The 15,077-nt window shown below is 43.3% G+C and overlaps 1 protein-coding gene across 1 annotated transcript in view; it reads left to right on the top strand.

The window, feature by feature from the left end:
- The window catches only part of LOC116654130 (uncharacterized), a 95,765-nt gene that overhangs the window by 66,541 nt on the left and 14,147 nt on the right, over positions 1 to 15,077 (top strand). The window contains exon 4 of the mRNA XM_085509518.1: positions 9,262 to 9,424. Within this exon, the coding sequence (XP_085365644.1) occupies positions 9,262 to 9,424 (163 nt within the window). The remainder of the gene's footprint in view (positions 1 to 9,261; positions 9,425 to 15,077) is intronic.

Below are 15,077 nucleotides of genomic sequence, written 5' to 3'. Positions count from 1 at the left end.
TTTCCTTCTGCTGTGTCACAGAAGTGCTATCAGACCTGGACTTCATATCAGAGTCATGTGACTAATAGTATAAATTATAGCAAATCTATAGTGGATATCCTTGAGTACCCACCAGCTATGCATTAAAAAAAATGTGACCCGTGCTTGCTAACCCTGTGCTTTATAATTCTATCAAAAAGGACTCTATGTTATTTAATTGATTTGTTTTCCTATGGAAATCAAGTGTCATTACCTTTAATGTCATTTACAGTGATGGATGGCAGACAGCGCCGCTGCAATCAGTATCCTGACAGTAATTTAACCATTAGCTGCTGTACAGACCTAACAGATGGCATTACCTCTGCCTTGGGTGTTTGCATGCTGATACATCCTCCCTTTGCTACTGCAGGCTGACCCTTCTGCTATGGCTGAAGGGTCTTAAAGCTGAGATACTGCTCTCCTGTTCTTGTACCTGAGACCAAATAATTCACTTAGCTGTAAGTCAGCCTAACATTTCATTTATTGCTCTAAAGCTTCCCTGGAGCTGAGTGCATCTCTGAGTGCTCAGGAGCTCTTTGTGTCCTGGGAGATACCATTTCAAATGAGCCTTTGCAAGGCTCAGAATGAGTTCAGCCTTCAGCCTGGTGTGAACCGTGGATACATTTCAAGCTCAAAGCATCACACAAATTATACAGGAAAATGGGATTTTGATACTACCAGCAAGCAGAGGATTCTTGAATTCCTAATTTATGTGGTGTCCTCACATCCCTTTTCTAATCCCTCCTTCCCCTCCAGCCCCAACACCTCTGCCCAGCCCTCCTTACACAACAAGCCTGGATGGGATCCTGTCCATCTGGGAGAATTATTTATGAGAGTTCTGCAAATGTAGATGTACTGTTTCCAGCTAATAGAACTCAAATCACTTGCACTGCACCATTAGAGAGGAAACTTACCCAAGTAAATTATATGCAGGCCATAAATGGAAGCAGTTGTAGTGTTTTTACGACTCTATAAAACTCTGGAAGTTTATTGCTATTGAACAAACATGTAATCTGATTCTTAAAGCTGAATATTAGAAACCAATACGGCCCCAAACCAGCGTTTACCTTCAGACTTATTACCATGCTGGTCATACCGTGGAAATTGTTTTTCAGTGGCAGGTTTTGAGAACCATTAATAAATCTATGACCGCTTTCTAGAAGATCTATCAGCTGGCCAGAGTGTAGGGCAATGCCAACAGTCAGTGGAACCAGTAGAGTTTTTCAGCTTAACATTCTCTTTGTCTCCAAAGAGATCCTTTGAGGTCTTCCATGAGGGTCTGAAAAGTGATGGAAAGATGTCTTGAGCTTCTTATATTCCATGTTTTGCAGCTTCTTTCTGTTTCACGAAGAATGTGCTGATAAAACACTGCATAATCAAACAAACCTAGGCCAGAATGGAATATTTCATGCTGAGCTCATTGACCTGACTTGTGTTTGTAAGCCCGTGGTGCTGCAGCTGCTTTTTCTAAGGTTTGGGGAGATCCATCAGAGCACAAAGGCAAGGGCCAGCTGTGCACTGAGCTGAGCAGTGCCCTGCTGTGATTAGTGGGATGGCACTTCTGAGGAGGCAGGACAGTGAGCTATCCAGCCTCTGCTTTGTGGTTCCTTTTGTTCATGCCTCTGCCCTGTACTGTTATTTTTACTTGCATGGTTTCTATTTGAAGACTGGCTTCCTTTTAGCTGGGTAAGCTAACAGGGATGTTGTTTGATCTGCTTGATATCTATGTTCTTTCTCTCTTTTCAGGTCTGTACAGGGCTGCTGACACTTTGGGTTTGTTTTGTGCTAGTAAGGCTGTCTCTGGGCATGGAGAGGGCATGGACAGATCTCAGGGTACATCACTGAAAGAATAGAGAGGAAGCTGTTGGCTGACAGTTGTTGTCCAGGGTCCCCTCTGTTGGGTCATTCCATTGTGGCTGGGAGACTTTGTTCCCACAGCGCTCCATGGCTCTGGAAGCAGTGTACTTCTCCAGATGCAACTTGTTTTGACAGGACAAAGGCACATCCATCAGCCTGGGAAATAAGAATTCTCTGTACAAATAGTCTTAAACACTTGCTGGGGGAAGATTCAGAAAAGAAAGAATAGGGTCAGCCTTCTGGTCAGAGGTCTTGCACCACTCTGGTGTGTGAAGAAGAGACTGGATCACCCTAAGCCCTTTGCTTTCTTGGTTACTCGCTTGAGAAGGGCAGGGAAGGCCTGAGTTTGGTCTTCTGCTCTTAGATTTATTCCAGTGGCAGTGGTGAACATATGGCAAAGCTGAAAACCTGCTGTGATGTGGCTCTGAGTTGGCTCTAGACACAGCTGACATCAAGGGACATTTCTCTTTTTTCCTTCATAGAGAAGTGCTTTGTCCTGGTTGAATGCTGAGATGGATAATTCATGGAAGAAACTTCAAGTACTTTGAGATTACTTTATTAAGTTTGGTGGTTTCTTGCACTCTGGCAACAACAGACTCTTGAAGGTCATTTAACTCTCTTTAATCTCTCTCAGCTCACTAGTTGTGGCCACAGTATGTCACAGTCCAGTAGCAACAGCAGGTATAGTAGGTAAAGTACTGTGGTCATGATGATAAGAGAGAATCAAAAGCAAAAAGCCAGTGTTTCTAGCTAAGGCAGTATCTGTGACTAAAGATCAACGTCCCACTGTTAGCTGAGATACAAGTTTGGATGTCACCGATAATTAGCCTCCAATGTAGAACTGGAGAGACAGTCAAATTAATAAGAAACTGGACAAGTTATTTCAGCAATATGCTGGTCAGTACAGATGGTTTTGTGGAGGGCAGCAATCATTCCCTAGCCAGCAGTGTGCTCCAGCACTGCCTATGGCTGCAGTTGCAGTTGCTCTGCCTATGGCTGGTTCTACCTTACAGCTCCTCCATTGTTTTGGAGTCTCTATAGATAGTTTCCTTGCTAAAGAACCAGTTTAATTTTAGGAACATGGGGTGTTTTATCTTACCAGCGCATTGTGAAATGCACATGGGTGGCAGCTGTTAAGCCTAATGAAAGCCACAGCAGGGGAGAAAACAAAGCATCACCTACAAAAAGAAGAAGCAGGGACCATGGACAGATGTAAGTGGCTGAGAATGGTGGATTTCTGAACAATATAGCTTTTAAAATTTATTTATTTATATATATTTTTTTACCATTTCACTGTGAGAAGATGAGAGAGGAATGGGATAAATGAGGCCGTGTGACTTCTGATTACCAGAAAGATTTTTAGAGAAACAGTCCTTTCCATAAGGAAATACCTCTAAATAGCAAGGACAGACTAACTGTCCTTGTGCAGGATTAATAGCAAGGAGAGTGTGGCTACCCTGGCTCCCTCTGTGCAGAACCATGATAAAGGCTCATACTAAAGGAATGTGGGAAGCAAAGTTACTGATGGACCAGGGAAAATGCAAGCATTATGATTCAGTTACTTTTGTGTAGAAAGCATAAAAAACACCTAAAAAAGGTAGAAAGATCATTTGCTGTCTCGAAAGTAGGACAAGGGAATAGCAGAACTGTATATGTTAGGGTTGTGCAGCTGCCCACAGCCTTTGCAAGGAATGAATTTCATCAGTGCAGGCAGAGCTGGAGGTGTCCAGCGATGGCCAGGGAAGATCTCCCAGTGTGAACTCAGTCAGCCAGGCTGTTGGGATGCTGGCAGTACAAAGGCATGGCCAGACATTCCCTTTCTAACCCTGAAAATCTGTCAACAATTCTGAGTTGTTGAACACATGGAAATATAAACTCAGTAGCATTGGTAACCTGCAATGTGAGACTGGGGGAGGACAGCCCTCTGCAAGGACTGCCAAGCATCCTAACACCACTGGGTTCAACGAGGCTGCTGATGGCAGTGAAGCAGAAGGTGTTGTCCCCTAGGGAAATTGGGAGCATGCAGTGTGGAAAGCAGCATTCTGCAAATGGATACCCAGAAATTAGAAGTATGCCCTGACTGTAGCTTGTGTGGCAGATGGAACCTGCTGCTCCATTGGCCCTGGTGTCACTGGTGAGATTTCTGTTGCTGGAGAAGAAGCTGTCAAGGGGATGAGCCACTGGCTTCTAAAATCAGCATTGGCAGTGAAATAATGCCATGGCTTCAGGCATGGTGGAGCTGGTGAGGACTGGGTGCATTATACTGGATGCCTGATGGCTGGAAAGAGCTCTTCCTGAATGACAAAGCTTTATGAGACATTCACAGGCCCCCAGGGAAGTGTAATGCCTTCCACTGATGGACAAAAGATCCATTAACATACACATCTGTCTTACAAGGCAATGCAAAAATATCCATACGGATGTAACCATACTCCTTATGTGTGGACTTGCAGAGCTTATCCATCCTGGAGACCCACACAAACTGCCACAAGGGGTACATCTCCTGTAAGTTAATTGTTCCTCTGCTGAAAAATCTGATCATTTTGATGCAATGCATTCTCTGAAGGGGGGGGCTGGGGGGGGGGGGGCGGGGGAAGTGCTTTGATCCTACTGTCTTGGTTAGGTGAATTCTTACAGTGATCTATGTGCTGAAGTAATTCTGCTTGACTAAGCTCCATGTGACACTGGATGCGGAGAAAATCTATCTTTATATGGTGTTATTACCAGAAAAAACAATTCAGGTGGTGGTGTCAGGTTTTGAGGTTACTGAACTCCACGGAACATGTGCAGGAAGATGAAGAGAATAATAAAGTCTGCAAGTACAGACAGATTAATACAGGAAGTATGTTTGAATTGGGGTCTGGGACTCTGGGAAGCTCTAGAGTAATAGTATGGGATGATGTATGTGAACAAGCTTGTTCTACCAGGAAAGAGTCTGCCTATCTCTCTGGTGGTTGATTAAGCTCTCAGTTGTAAATATTTACCCTACTTCCGTGCATTTAGGACTTGAAAGCAAGACAGCTATGGCACAAATGAGTTTCACTTGGCTTGGAAACAGAAATCAAGTGCTGAGATAACAGCGTATAGAAACATGTAATAGAGATGCTGGCAGCAGTGCCAGGGTGTGCATTAGTCCAGAGGACGGGGCTGGGGAGCTGTGCATGGCAGGGAGGGCTGGGGAGATGGAGTGTGGGATCCCCATGGAGCTGTCTTGGCTTTCTTGGCAAAGAGCTCAACAGTGAAGGGCAAAAAAGCCATGAAAATGGAAGCACCTTTCTATGGGGTATATGTGGGTTGGAGGGGGTCCACTGAGTTGCCACTGTATCAGCTATTTTTGTATTTTGAAGGGCTGCTGTTGTAGTGAGAATGTGAATATGGGATCCATTATAAGTCCTTGATGAAGAGCTCTCTTGGTATAAGTGGGTTTTGTCTTAGCACTTGTGTTTGAGGGCAGAAATTAACAGAGCCTGTCCCTTGCTTGCCTAGCCCAAAATTCCACTGGCAATGACTGAATGGAGCAATGACCCTTGTCAGAAGAGGCAATGAAGCTGCCTTTCCTTGCTGCTCATTTTCCTCCTAGTTGTATCTGCTTCTAAGGAGCAACTGATAGTAGATGAGCTTTGTGTTGACTTATGTATGTAGAGCTGCAAGGCTGGGGAGAAGTGTTGTGGATGTTATTTTAGCTTCCCTTAGTAAACCTTTAACAGTGAGTGCTGCATCATATCAGTGGGCACTTCTTGCATGGTATAACCACCATCAGGCTGACAAAACAGCAGACAGCACAAATAATTGTGTAACAATGCTCTTTCTGGGAGTCCAGATTCTTACCTGTTGGTTTTACTTAGCATTGATCTTAGTTAATAAGCCTAGAGTTAACACAGGGATTAGAACAGTAATATATAATGAAGGTGATGGATCACAGACGGAGACAAATGGGGTTGGATTTAATGGGCCTCCCAGACCAGGAAGGTCCTCCTCTTTCTGTGTTTCATGCGCTCAGTTATGAAACACAAATACAGCAAATGAGTGTTATCCTCTTCTTGATCCTTGAACTAGATCCAGCTACCTTTTGCCAGTGTTGGAGCCCCTGCCATTGCCATTTGCATGTCTGCTTTTTTCCCCTTCCTCCTTGCAGAACTGCACATCCATTCTGCCCATGTCTCTCCTCCAGCACTGTAAGGCAGTTTTCATGTGACCTGCTTAGCTTTTTACCTGCTCCTTTTAAATCCTTTTGCTTTCCTTCCAGCAAGCTGTGCAAGATGGTGGGAAAGGTGAGACAAGGGGATGAAAGAGGACTGATGAAATCAGGTGGTGACCCGATCCCACCTTTAGAATTCCACGTCCCAATGCATTCCCACAAACTTATTGCTGCCTTTTTCCACATCGTTTGGCTGAAGTGCCAGCAGCCCAGTGTATAATCATGGAACCACCTGAATTATGTGTTTAATAGGAAGCGTGCAACCAAGAGACACAAAACAAGCATCACATCCATAAATTATTAAATTTAAAAAGGGAAAGAAGCATCTATGGCCAGAAATAAGCAAAAAATGCCTCCTTTCTAAGCTTTCTGCTGAAATCTCCTGCTGTGTTCACAAGTCACTGACGCCCTGCCTTGAATTGTTGCTGCAATTCCTGTTTTGGTTGTCACCACTCTCAATTATTTTTAAAAAGGGCCTAAAATAGATTTACGTTTCTTAGAGTTTATTAGACAGTAAAAAAGAGAAGTCTGAGCTGCAGCAGTTAAATAATTTACAACCTTTGCTAGAGGGGCAAGAAGGCCTAAAACAAAGATAAAATAAATGTATTGGAAATAAAGGTGTTGGATCTGACTGTTTTTCCTGCCCACTGGTTTCGCTGGATGCAATTTTAAGATACATATTTATTCAATTGAGAAGCTTCTTTGCCATCACACGGCGACTTATTATCATCAAATTCTAACCACCAGTTCATAAAAGACCCATCAGGGTGGAGCTGAACTCCGCTTCCATTTCACGGTGGTAAAAGCCAAGCTAGGAAGCAGGGTGGGCGCTCTTTTCTTGCATGAAGAGTTGTTTATTGTAGGCAGTGTGCTTAAATATTAAGCAATAATGTCTTTACTGTCTTTTTCCCGTGCAACTTTGCAAATCAATGTGTTCCCCTGCAGCTAACCTTTAAAGGCCTTTTCAGTGCCCAGCTATTCCAGTGCATACGTGCAGCTTGTAGATGCACTGCTAGTGTTTCTTTCTGCTCTGAGGACCCAACTGCAGCTCAGCAGACATAGATCTTCCCGGTGATGTTTTCTCACTGACTGAGTGAGCAGCTCCACGTGGAATAGACGTCCATCCTGAGGGAATGCTGCTTATCTTTCCTGTCTGTGAGGCTTAATGGCTGAGTTCATCTATGAGCAGGAGCCATTTATGCCTCCAAAACACACATTCCAGCTCACTTTCATATGAGCACTTCTCCCTTTCTATCTCTCCTTGGCAAGTTCTCAGTCTCTGACATGTCTTACAGGAGTGAGTTCCACAGTTAATTATCTGTTGCAGAAACCAATTACTATAAAACAAACGAAAAACCGGTTCCAGCTTCTGCCCAGCTTTCCTCATTAAGTCTTCAGTCTGATGTGTGTCGATAAAGTAGAATTCTGGACATGCAGGAGTCAAGCTTCTGAGTACCCCCAATTGTCCTCCAGTTTGCTTAATGTGATCTTGCACAGATTTCATCTCCTTTTAAACCACAGCGTGAAAACCATGTTGCTATTTTCCAAGTCCTTAATCATTATGTTAGCTGCTCCTTCAGCCTTCTCCATTCTCACTCTATCTTTTGTATGTTCACTTTCAAGCAGAGTTCAGGATCAGGTCGCCTTGTTTGTAGATGTGTTGTCATTGCTGAAGCATTTTTTGGTGTTTTTTTTTTTATTTTTTTAATTTATTTTTTGGCAACAATTTTGTGTGATGCTAAAAAAGAATCACGTAACTCAGAGGATGCAAGACTGAAAGGAGCCTCAGGAGATCATTTAATCTACCACTTGAACTGAGGCAGAGCCAAGGATCAGCCCTTAAGAGATGCCTTAATAGGGTTTTCTCCTGCTGTTGTCTCAGTATATCTGTCCCCAGCCTGATCTGCGCTTCCCTCTCTTGATGGGCAGTGTTTTGTGTTGGTTTCTTTTTTTCTTATTATCTTTCTGAAATCTTTTTGATGCAAAATCAGCTGTGTGTTTATTTTTTGTCTTTCACCCAATGCGAGACAGACAGCAAGTTGCTGTTGTTCTTCATAGCTGTTTTTCCTATGTGGGGGACTATGCCTTCCCTCAATTCCCCTCTTTTCTGGAAGAGAAAACACATCTATTTCTCCCATTTCAAGTATAGCATTGCCAAGAAAAGCCCCAGCCTTCCACCAATGATCTCCCATTGGTGTATGCCTCTTGTTGCTGCATTCCAGAATGAAATTAGGTTGCTGCTGTTGTTCAGCTGCATTTTTGCAATGGCATCACACCACTGACTCAAACCAAGTTTGTCATAGGCTCTAAGCTTCATGTTTGCTTTTCTAACATGCTTTTCTCCGTATGGTACTCACACATCTGTTTTTTTTCTTATTCAAAATGTATGTGCAGGCAACATGACTTCAGCTGCGCTTCCTCCATGTATATGCTGATAGAGCTGGCTGGGGGGCTGTGCAGTGAACTGAGCATAGAAGTGAGCCTGGTTAGCTATAATGAATAAGGAGAGGTATCTTTATTCTGCCTTGGCTTAGGGAGCTGCTTTGTAATGCAGCCCCACAAACAGACAATCACTGCCCATTTCTGCTAAGGCAAAGATGGGGAGAGGGATGGAAATTCCTACAGCAGCTTTGCTGATAAGGGTAACCTCACCTGCCCCAATCCCAAACCAAGCTGTTGGTGTTTGCCTCTACAGAACTGGATTGCTTTTATTGCGGATTGTGTCTCTGGTTCATCATGATCACATTCTGTTCCAAACCCACCCCACAGAGTACTTCAGAATTAGAGCGGATCCCAGGAGATGCGGGACGTCTGGGCTGAGGGACCCCCATCATTGGAGGTTAGGGAGAACAGTCTCAGGAACAGCAGTTCAGGCTCTTTGCCTTGTGTTGTGCAGGGGCACACAGCCCACTCCTCCAGCTCCTTCCCAGACCTCTTTCCCTAGGCGACGCACTAAGAGTGCAGGAAGGAAATCTGAAGGAGCATCCAAAGAGGAGATGCAGTGCTCTCACATGGATGGACTGGGTGGAGAGTAGTGCCATCCAGCTTTCCCCTGTGGTGATAAACTCCACCATTCATCATGAGTGAACAACACAGAAAAAAAAAATAATAGATGTTTCTCTTGTAGCTCGATACAAATCTGATTGTGCTTTGTGTTTTATTTCATTACTTTTTTTTCTGTTTCTGAGATAGGAGAATACACGCCTGGACCTCAGCCTGGGTTTAGATCTGAGATGCCTCCTGAGCTGCTGAAATGGAAGCTTGGCAAAAAGCAAAGGCACCCTGAAGGGACAGCTGCAAGGAGGAAGTCAGAGTGCTTTGAGGCAAGGAGTATTCTGGTACCTGCAGAAGGTCAGTGCAAGGTCTGGGTTGATAATTGCCTGTTTTGGGGATGACACGAGCACAAATCAACTCAATTTCCAATGAGCAAGCATCAGGTTTATTTCACTTGCCAGAAAAACTGCCCATGTTGCCAGAATATGTTGTGCTAACTTTATTCAGTTCTAATCTGAAAGGTATGCATGAAAACATTGGCTAGCGTGCAGCACAAGACACAGCCCCATTTGACAAAGCCTCTGATGGGGGCTGCGAACCACCTACAGCTGTCACCCAAGGAATGTTTTCAGGGTTGCTTCACCACCAAAGACATTTCCTGCAGGTGGTATTTCCCTAGCACAAGATTGCCCTGTGGGACTACGTCATAATCCTTCGCAGTGCCAAGAAATAGCACATCTGCCACTTTTCCCTATCCTCTAGACCACTTATCCTGCCAAGAAGAGGAAATTAGATTGGTTTGACACAAACTGCTTTTGTCAAATCCATGTGGGCTTGCTCTTATTACCTTATTACCCTCCAGATGCTTACAAACTGCTGCTTAACAGCTTGTTCAGGTATTTTCCCAGGTACTGAGGTTAGACTGACCTGCCTGTATTTCCCTTGGTTCCCCAACTACTCCCTTCCTAATGGCAAATGTTCCTTTCCAGCCATCCGGGATAATGCTCTTCCTCCTTGTGCTCTCACAAGCAAAGGCAAATGAGGTAGGGACTGCTGGGACAGCCCTTAGGGTTGAACTCCCATTTTCCTTCTTCCCTCTTAAAATTAATTGCATTAATAATTACTTAAAAAAAGAAAAAAGCATTTTATTTTTAAGTGAGGGGTGCACTGAATGCTTAAGCTTTCTCCGTATCATCTATTATTCACACCTCGTGGAACTACCCAAGGATTTATTTCATTTTCCTCACTTTTAAATATTTATCTTCTTGCAACTTTTTTTTATCCCTCACTAATTATAATTCATTCACATCTCTTGCACACTGACCTTCTGCTCATACATTTCCACATTTTGTTCCCACTTTGATATCTTCCCTTTATCGTTTCCAATCTGCTGTAGGTTACCCCCATTCAGCTTCAACTTTCTCCTTGTGCCATTCGTTCTTGTTTTCCTCCTGCATTAGGGATCTTGTCATTGTACTTTTTAAGTTCAGGATTATGTGTTCTGCATTCCTTCTTCTCTTATGCTCTTTTCCCATTAAATTGCATTGAACGCATCACCTCTCCCACCCAACTGATGCCCAAATCTCTGGAGAGGGGATCAAAAGGAGGTACAAACTGGGTACAGATGAGAGCCTATCAATCACTCCCAATGGTGTGCACTGCCTCACTGGTCCATTCTGAAAACCAAATCTTCCTCTTGTTTTCATGGAGGTAAATTTTTGGCATAAAATCAGCAAGAAAACACACTTGAAAGCCTCTGAGATTGAGTGTGACATGCTTCAGTGGGATCTGTACTCCCTGGGGAGAGATACCACTGCGAAGCAAGGGGAGGGAAAGTCCTGGAAAGATGTCTGCCAAAATAAAACCAGTCAGCTTCCTGCACGAAATAGCATCACTCTTTGCCACAGTGATAAAGTGGGTTTGATCTCTGCCTCCCATCATACATGGGATGTGGATATCCCTAGACATTCGTCAGGTTCTACAGAAACCAAAGGCAAACTGAACCCCAAATCCAATATGACTTTGTGGGGTAAAGGAAAAGTGGTCGCGTGGGAGATGTGGCCGGCTTTGTTTGAGTTGGTGTGGAAGCAGAAGGTGCTGTGTGTGTGCTTAATAAATAGGAGTCACATAAGTAGAAATGGTTTGAGTCAATGGGCAGTTCAGAACTAAGCATCCTGAAACCGTGAGTGCCTGTTATGTTGGGCAGGTAGGAGCAGGGGAAGGAAAAAGGGGGAGATTGGAAAATATTATTTCTGAGAAGAACTAATGAGTCTGATGGAAACACACTGAGTGCGAATGTCCAACGCTATACAATGGCAGCATCTACCTGGGGTCTGGATTTTGATCTGAAGATATGTTTCTATCTCAGCGAGTAATTGGAAAAATAGCTGCCGAAAGGTATACTTTGTCTGCTGTGCAGGCTGCCTGCATGGCATGCATACTGGAGCTATTTTTGTGTAGGCATCTTTCAATAACCCCTGGGCTCAAACTCTACAGCTTTATGCCCATACCTAATAATTTCTCATGGTTATGCACATCCAGACAGTAAATGATACTCTAGCGTTAAAAATCAGCTTTCCTTCCATTTCTATCTCTACAATAAATAACTGTTAAGTGAGTCTAGTAGCCCCTTGAAGTAGTAGAAGAGATCAAACATGTACAAAATAGTTTAATGTAACAAGCTCTCATGAAAGGGAAAAATAAATAATACGCATCTCTGGTAGATGATGGATTCGTCTTCTGCGAAATGATATGATTTACAATTATTTTCATTCACTACCTGCAGCAATCTCAGACTTCTGCTGTGTGTTTGAATGGCTTTCCTGGAGACAAGGCATGGCCACTAGATGGTTCTGCTCAGAGCAGTATTTTCTGCAGATATGGAGAAAAATGAAAAGAGGGGAAATACAGTGATTCCTCCCCAGTGCCTGCTGGAAGCCTCCCGTGACTTGCACCATATAGGAGAAGATAGTATCCCGGTGTTTAATGGCTTTCAGAGCTATTTCATGCACTGATTGGTATACCTTTTTAAAGATTCCCATTTCTTTTTAGCCTTTGCATCATGGAGTGATGGTGAGTCCAAAGCTCATCTTCCATTGTTTCTGAGTATGCCCCTATCTATGCCAGTCCTATGCTTCTTGCTTCCTGTGCCCTATCAGTCATGTACCCTTCCAGTCTACTCCCAAATCTCTTTTTTTTCCCCCTCATGACATTTTGTTTTCCAACTGAAGAGATCTACTATGATTCTTATTCCAGACTTCCGATCATACACCTTCTCCATTGCTGATCCTTCCTCAACACTACCCCACCCTTTTCAAGAGGGCAACCCCTGTGTCTCCAAGAACTCGTTCCTGAAAATCAATATCTAGCTCAAAGCCTGTAATTATGGGTGCAAATATAGGGCTTTTCTCTTCATGTTTATCTGAGCCAAATTTTCAGCTCATTTTCTCATCTAGTCAGCGTCTGCAGATTTTTCTCCGATGTTTTGCAGTCTGCCCTCTTTACAATCCAGAACCAGTTAATACATCAATGTTGTCATCTCACCTTCATGGTCGTTTCAGGTCATTTACAAGTATCCTGAGCCACCGGTGATGTCCAGACACTGGTATGTTATTTTCCCATCTTTTAAGCAGCTACCTGTTGATGTTAGGACTAGCCCTCTTAACCCAAGGTGGATGCACTTCTTCCTCTATCATTGGGAAGGATTCTTCCTGGGAGAGCTGTGGGAATCCAAAGAGACTTTTTCTTTGACTCTCCCACATATCATCATTATCTCTATCTAATTATCTCCAGTTATCCCATTCTTTAGAATAGTTTCAAGCAGATCCTATTGCTGGTATTTGCTTCTCTGGCCTTCCAGAAGCACTTCTATAAAAAAAAAATCTGGATCATAGTTACTGTTTTCCAGTACTCTGAGGCAGCTTAAAAGGGAGAAATTGCACATTTCTGTCAATACTTCAGCTCTTTCAGCCTTTGCTTCCTCTGGAAGTCTTGAATTGACGAAGGATTTAACCTTAGGCTTTAGTTGTCAAGGAGTTAGCTTTGAGTCATAGCTAGTCTTGCCCTATAAAAACAGTAGAGAGCCTTAAGCATCTGGAGGTGTTCAAACACCATCTGTTTTTCCATATTGGTTGTAAAGGGAACCTACAGTGGCAGCTTGGACAACTGGCCCTATCTCAGTTACAGCAGGTGGATCCTACCCATGGGGATCCTGTTCTACTCCATGCCATTTTGCCTGGAGACCATTCATATTTCAGAGGTGCTGTTGAGAAATTTGGTGGTTTTTTTGTCGTTGTTATGCATCAGAGAGAAAGAAAAAAACCCAAACAAATATTGTCTTTAATATCTAATGGAGACCTGTAGTAGGAATGATGTATGATCTGAATGTTACAAGCCTGTGTTTAATATCCAAGTATTTCTCTTAAATCTACTGCTGTAACTTGGATACTACGTTAATGTGCACCCACCTGGGTCTGTATACACTGAAGGGGAAGTAAGAGTCACTAAATGCAGCTGCTTTTTGTACCTTCAAGAAGAATATTGTCTTCTTAGTTTGCAGAATATCTACACTCATTCTTCAGCTACTTGCCATCTGATAACCAGGTTCCTCTTTTTTCATTTAAGTGTACACTTCTAAACAAATCCTGTGCTTTTGATCCTGTGAAATGAAAAGTAGCTCATCTTCAGTTTTGTAGCTCACTTCACTGATAAAAAACAAACTTTTTGGATTCTCAACCAGTTGTCTGTTCATTTCTGGAATGCTTCAGCCCTTGATCCACTGATCTGCCCCCTCTCTCCTTGCAGCACCTTTTCTTCTACTCTTCTGCTTCAGGTTGAAGTCTCTTATTTCAGTACTATATCAGCTTGGTGCCATGTTCTTGGCTAGTGATTAATGAGCAGGCTGAGCCAGAGTTTGCAATTATGGTAAGCATAAGCATCTTCTTACTGTAAAGATGTAGAGAGTTGCTATCAGCTTCTTCAGAGTGGACAATTACAACACACTGAAAATGGGTGGTTTTTATAGCTTCCCACCCACGCTGCTCACTTCTTCCTGCCTACCTGCAGGCTGCACTGGAGGCCAGGGGTAATGGGAGTGGTTATCTGTCCATGGCTAGAATCCAGCTGATTCCATGAGGAGCTTGACCTGTTTACAGAAGAGGTTTTGTGGCATGGTATATTGCTGCTGGGGAAGACACAAGCCAATGACCATGGAGGTCTTCTCCAGCATCTCTGCTCCCTGTGGAAGGAGCAGTGCAGTGCATTGATAAGAACACCTTACTTGTCCTCATTCCTTGATAACCATTCTCAGTATTGTCAGTTTTAATGCTGATTAGAGAACTCACTTTAATTATGATGAACTTTCCCTAGCCTTTCTGAAGAGAGGTCTGACTTTAAAAGAACTAAGATACCCACTGGACATCCCTGAGTGCCAAATGCCAACCCTTGCTAGGTCACCTAGAAGAGGTTGAGAATGTGTTGTTGCTGTGACAAAATGCAGTGGCTGGCAGTTGAATATAGAACAATGCAATTATGTTCCCAGATTTAATGAATTAGAATGGAGCCAAGATGGCCCTTAGGCAAAGTGCTGGGTGGTTTTCAGATAGAGGATCAAAGCTTTTGTTCATGTTTTTTCTGCCATCATTATGTGAGATATGGTCAAATTATACACAAGGGAAACGTTTCTGCTTTAGGCATCTGCAGTTTTTATCTGAAATGGGGCCATGGAGGACCTTCTGCTTTAGGGAGTTTTCCCCTAAAACTCCTGCATTTGACACCGAACCTGATGGACTTCAGCCCACATCTTTTTTTCCTTTGAGCATGTTAGCAAAGGAAGAACAGACTGCTGCTTGCTGCCCCAAAAGACAGCGTGTGAAGAGACTTGCTTCAGTTTTAGGCATAGAATTAACTTTTCTTTAAGTCTACTGCATAGATGGACACAGAAGAGCCTGAATGCTATTAGCAAGATTCTAAATGAAGGAACCAATTCATTTCATTATTGATAACAAAGTCA

Source organism: Coturnix japonica, chromosome 9 (genome assembly GCF_054131305.1).
Source record: "Coturnix japonica strain WE chromosome 9, WE-NBRP24, whole genome shotgun sequence".
Lineage (NCBI taxonomy): Eukaryota > Metazoa > Chordata > Aves > Galliformes > Phasianidae > Coturnix > Coturnix japonica.
Note: the sequence above shows the minus strand (reverse complement) of the source record. Positions and strands in the feature narration are given on the sequence as shown.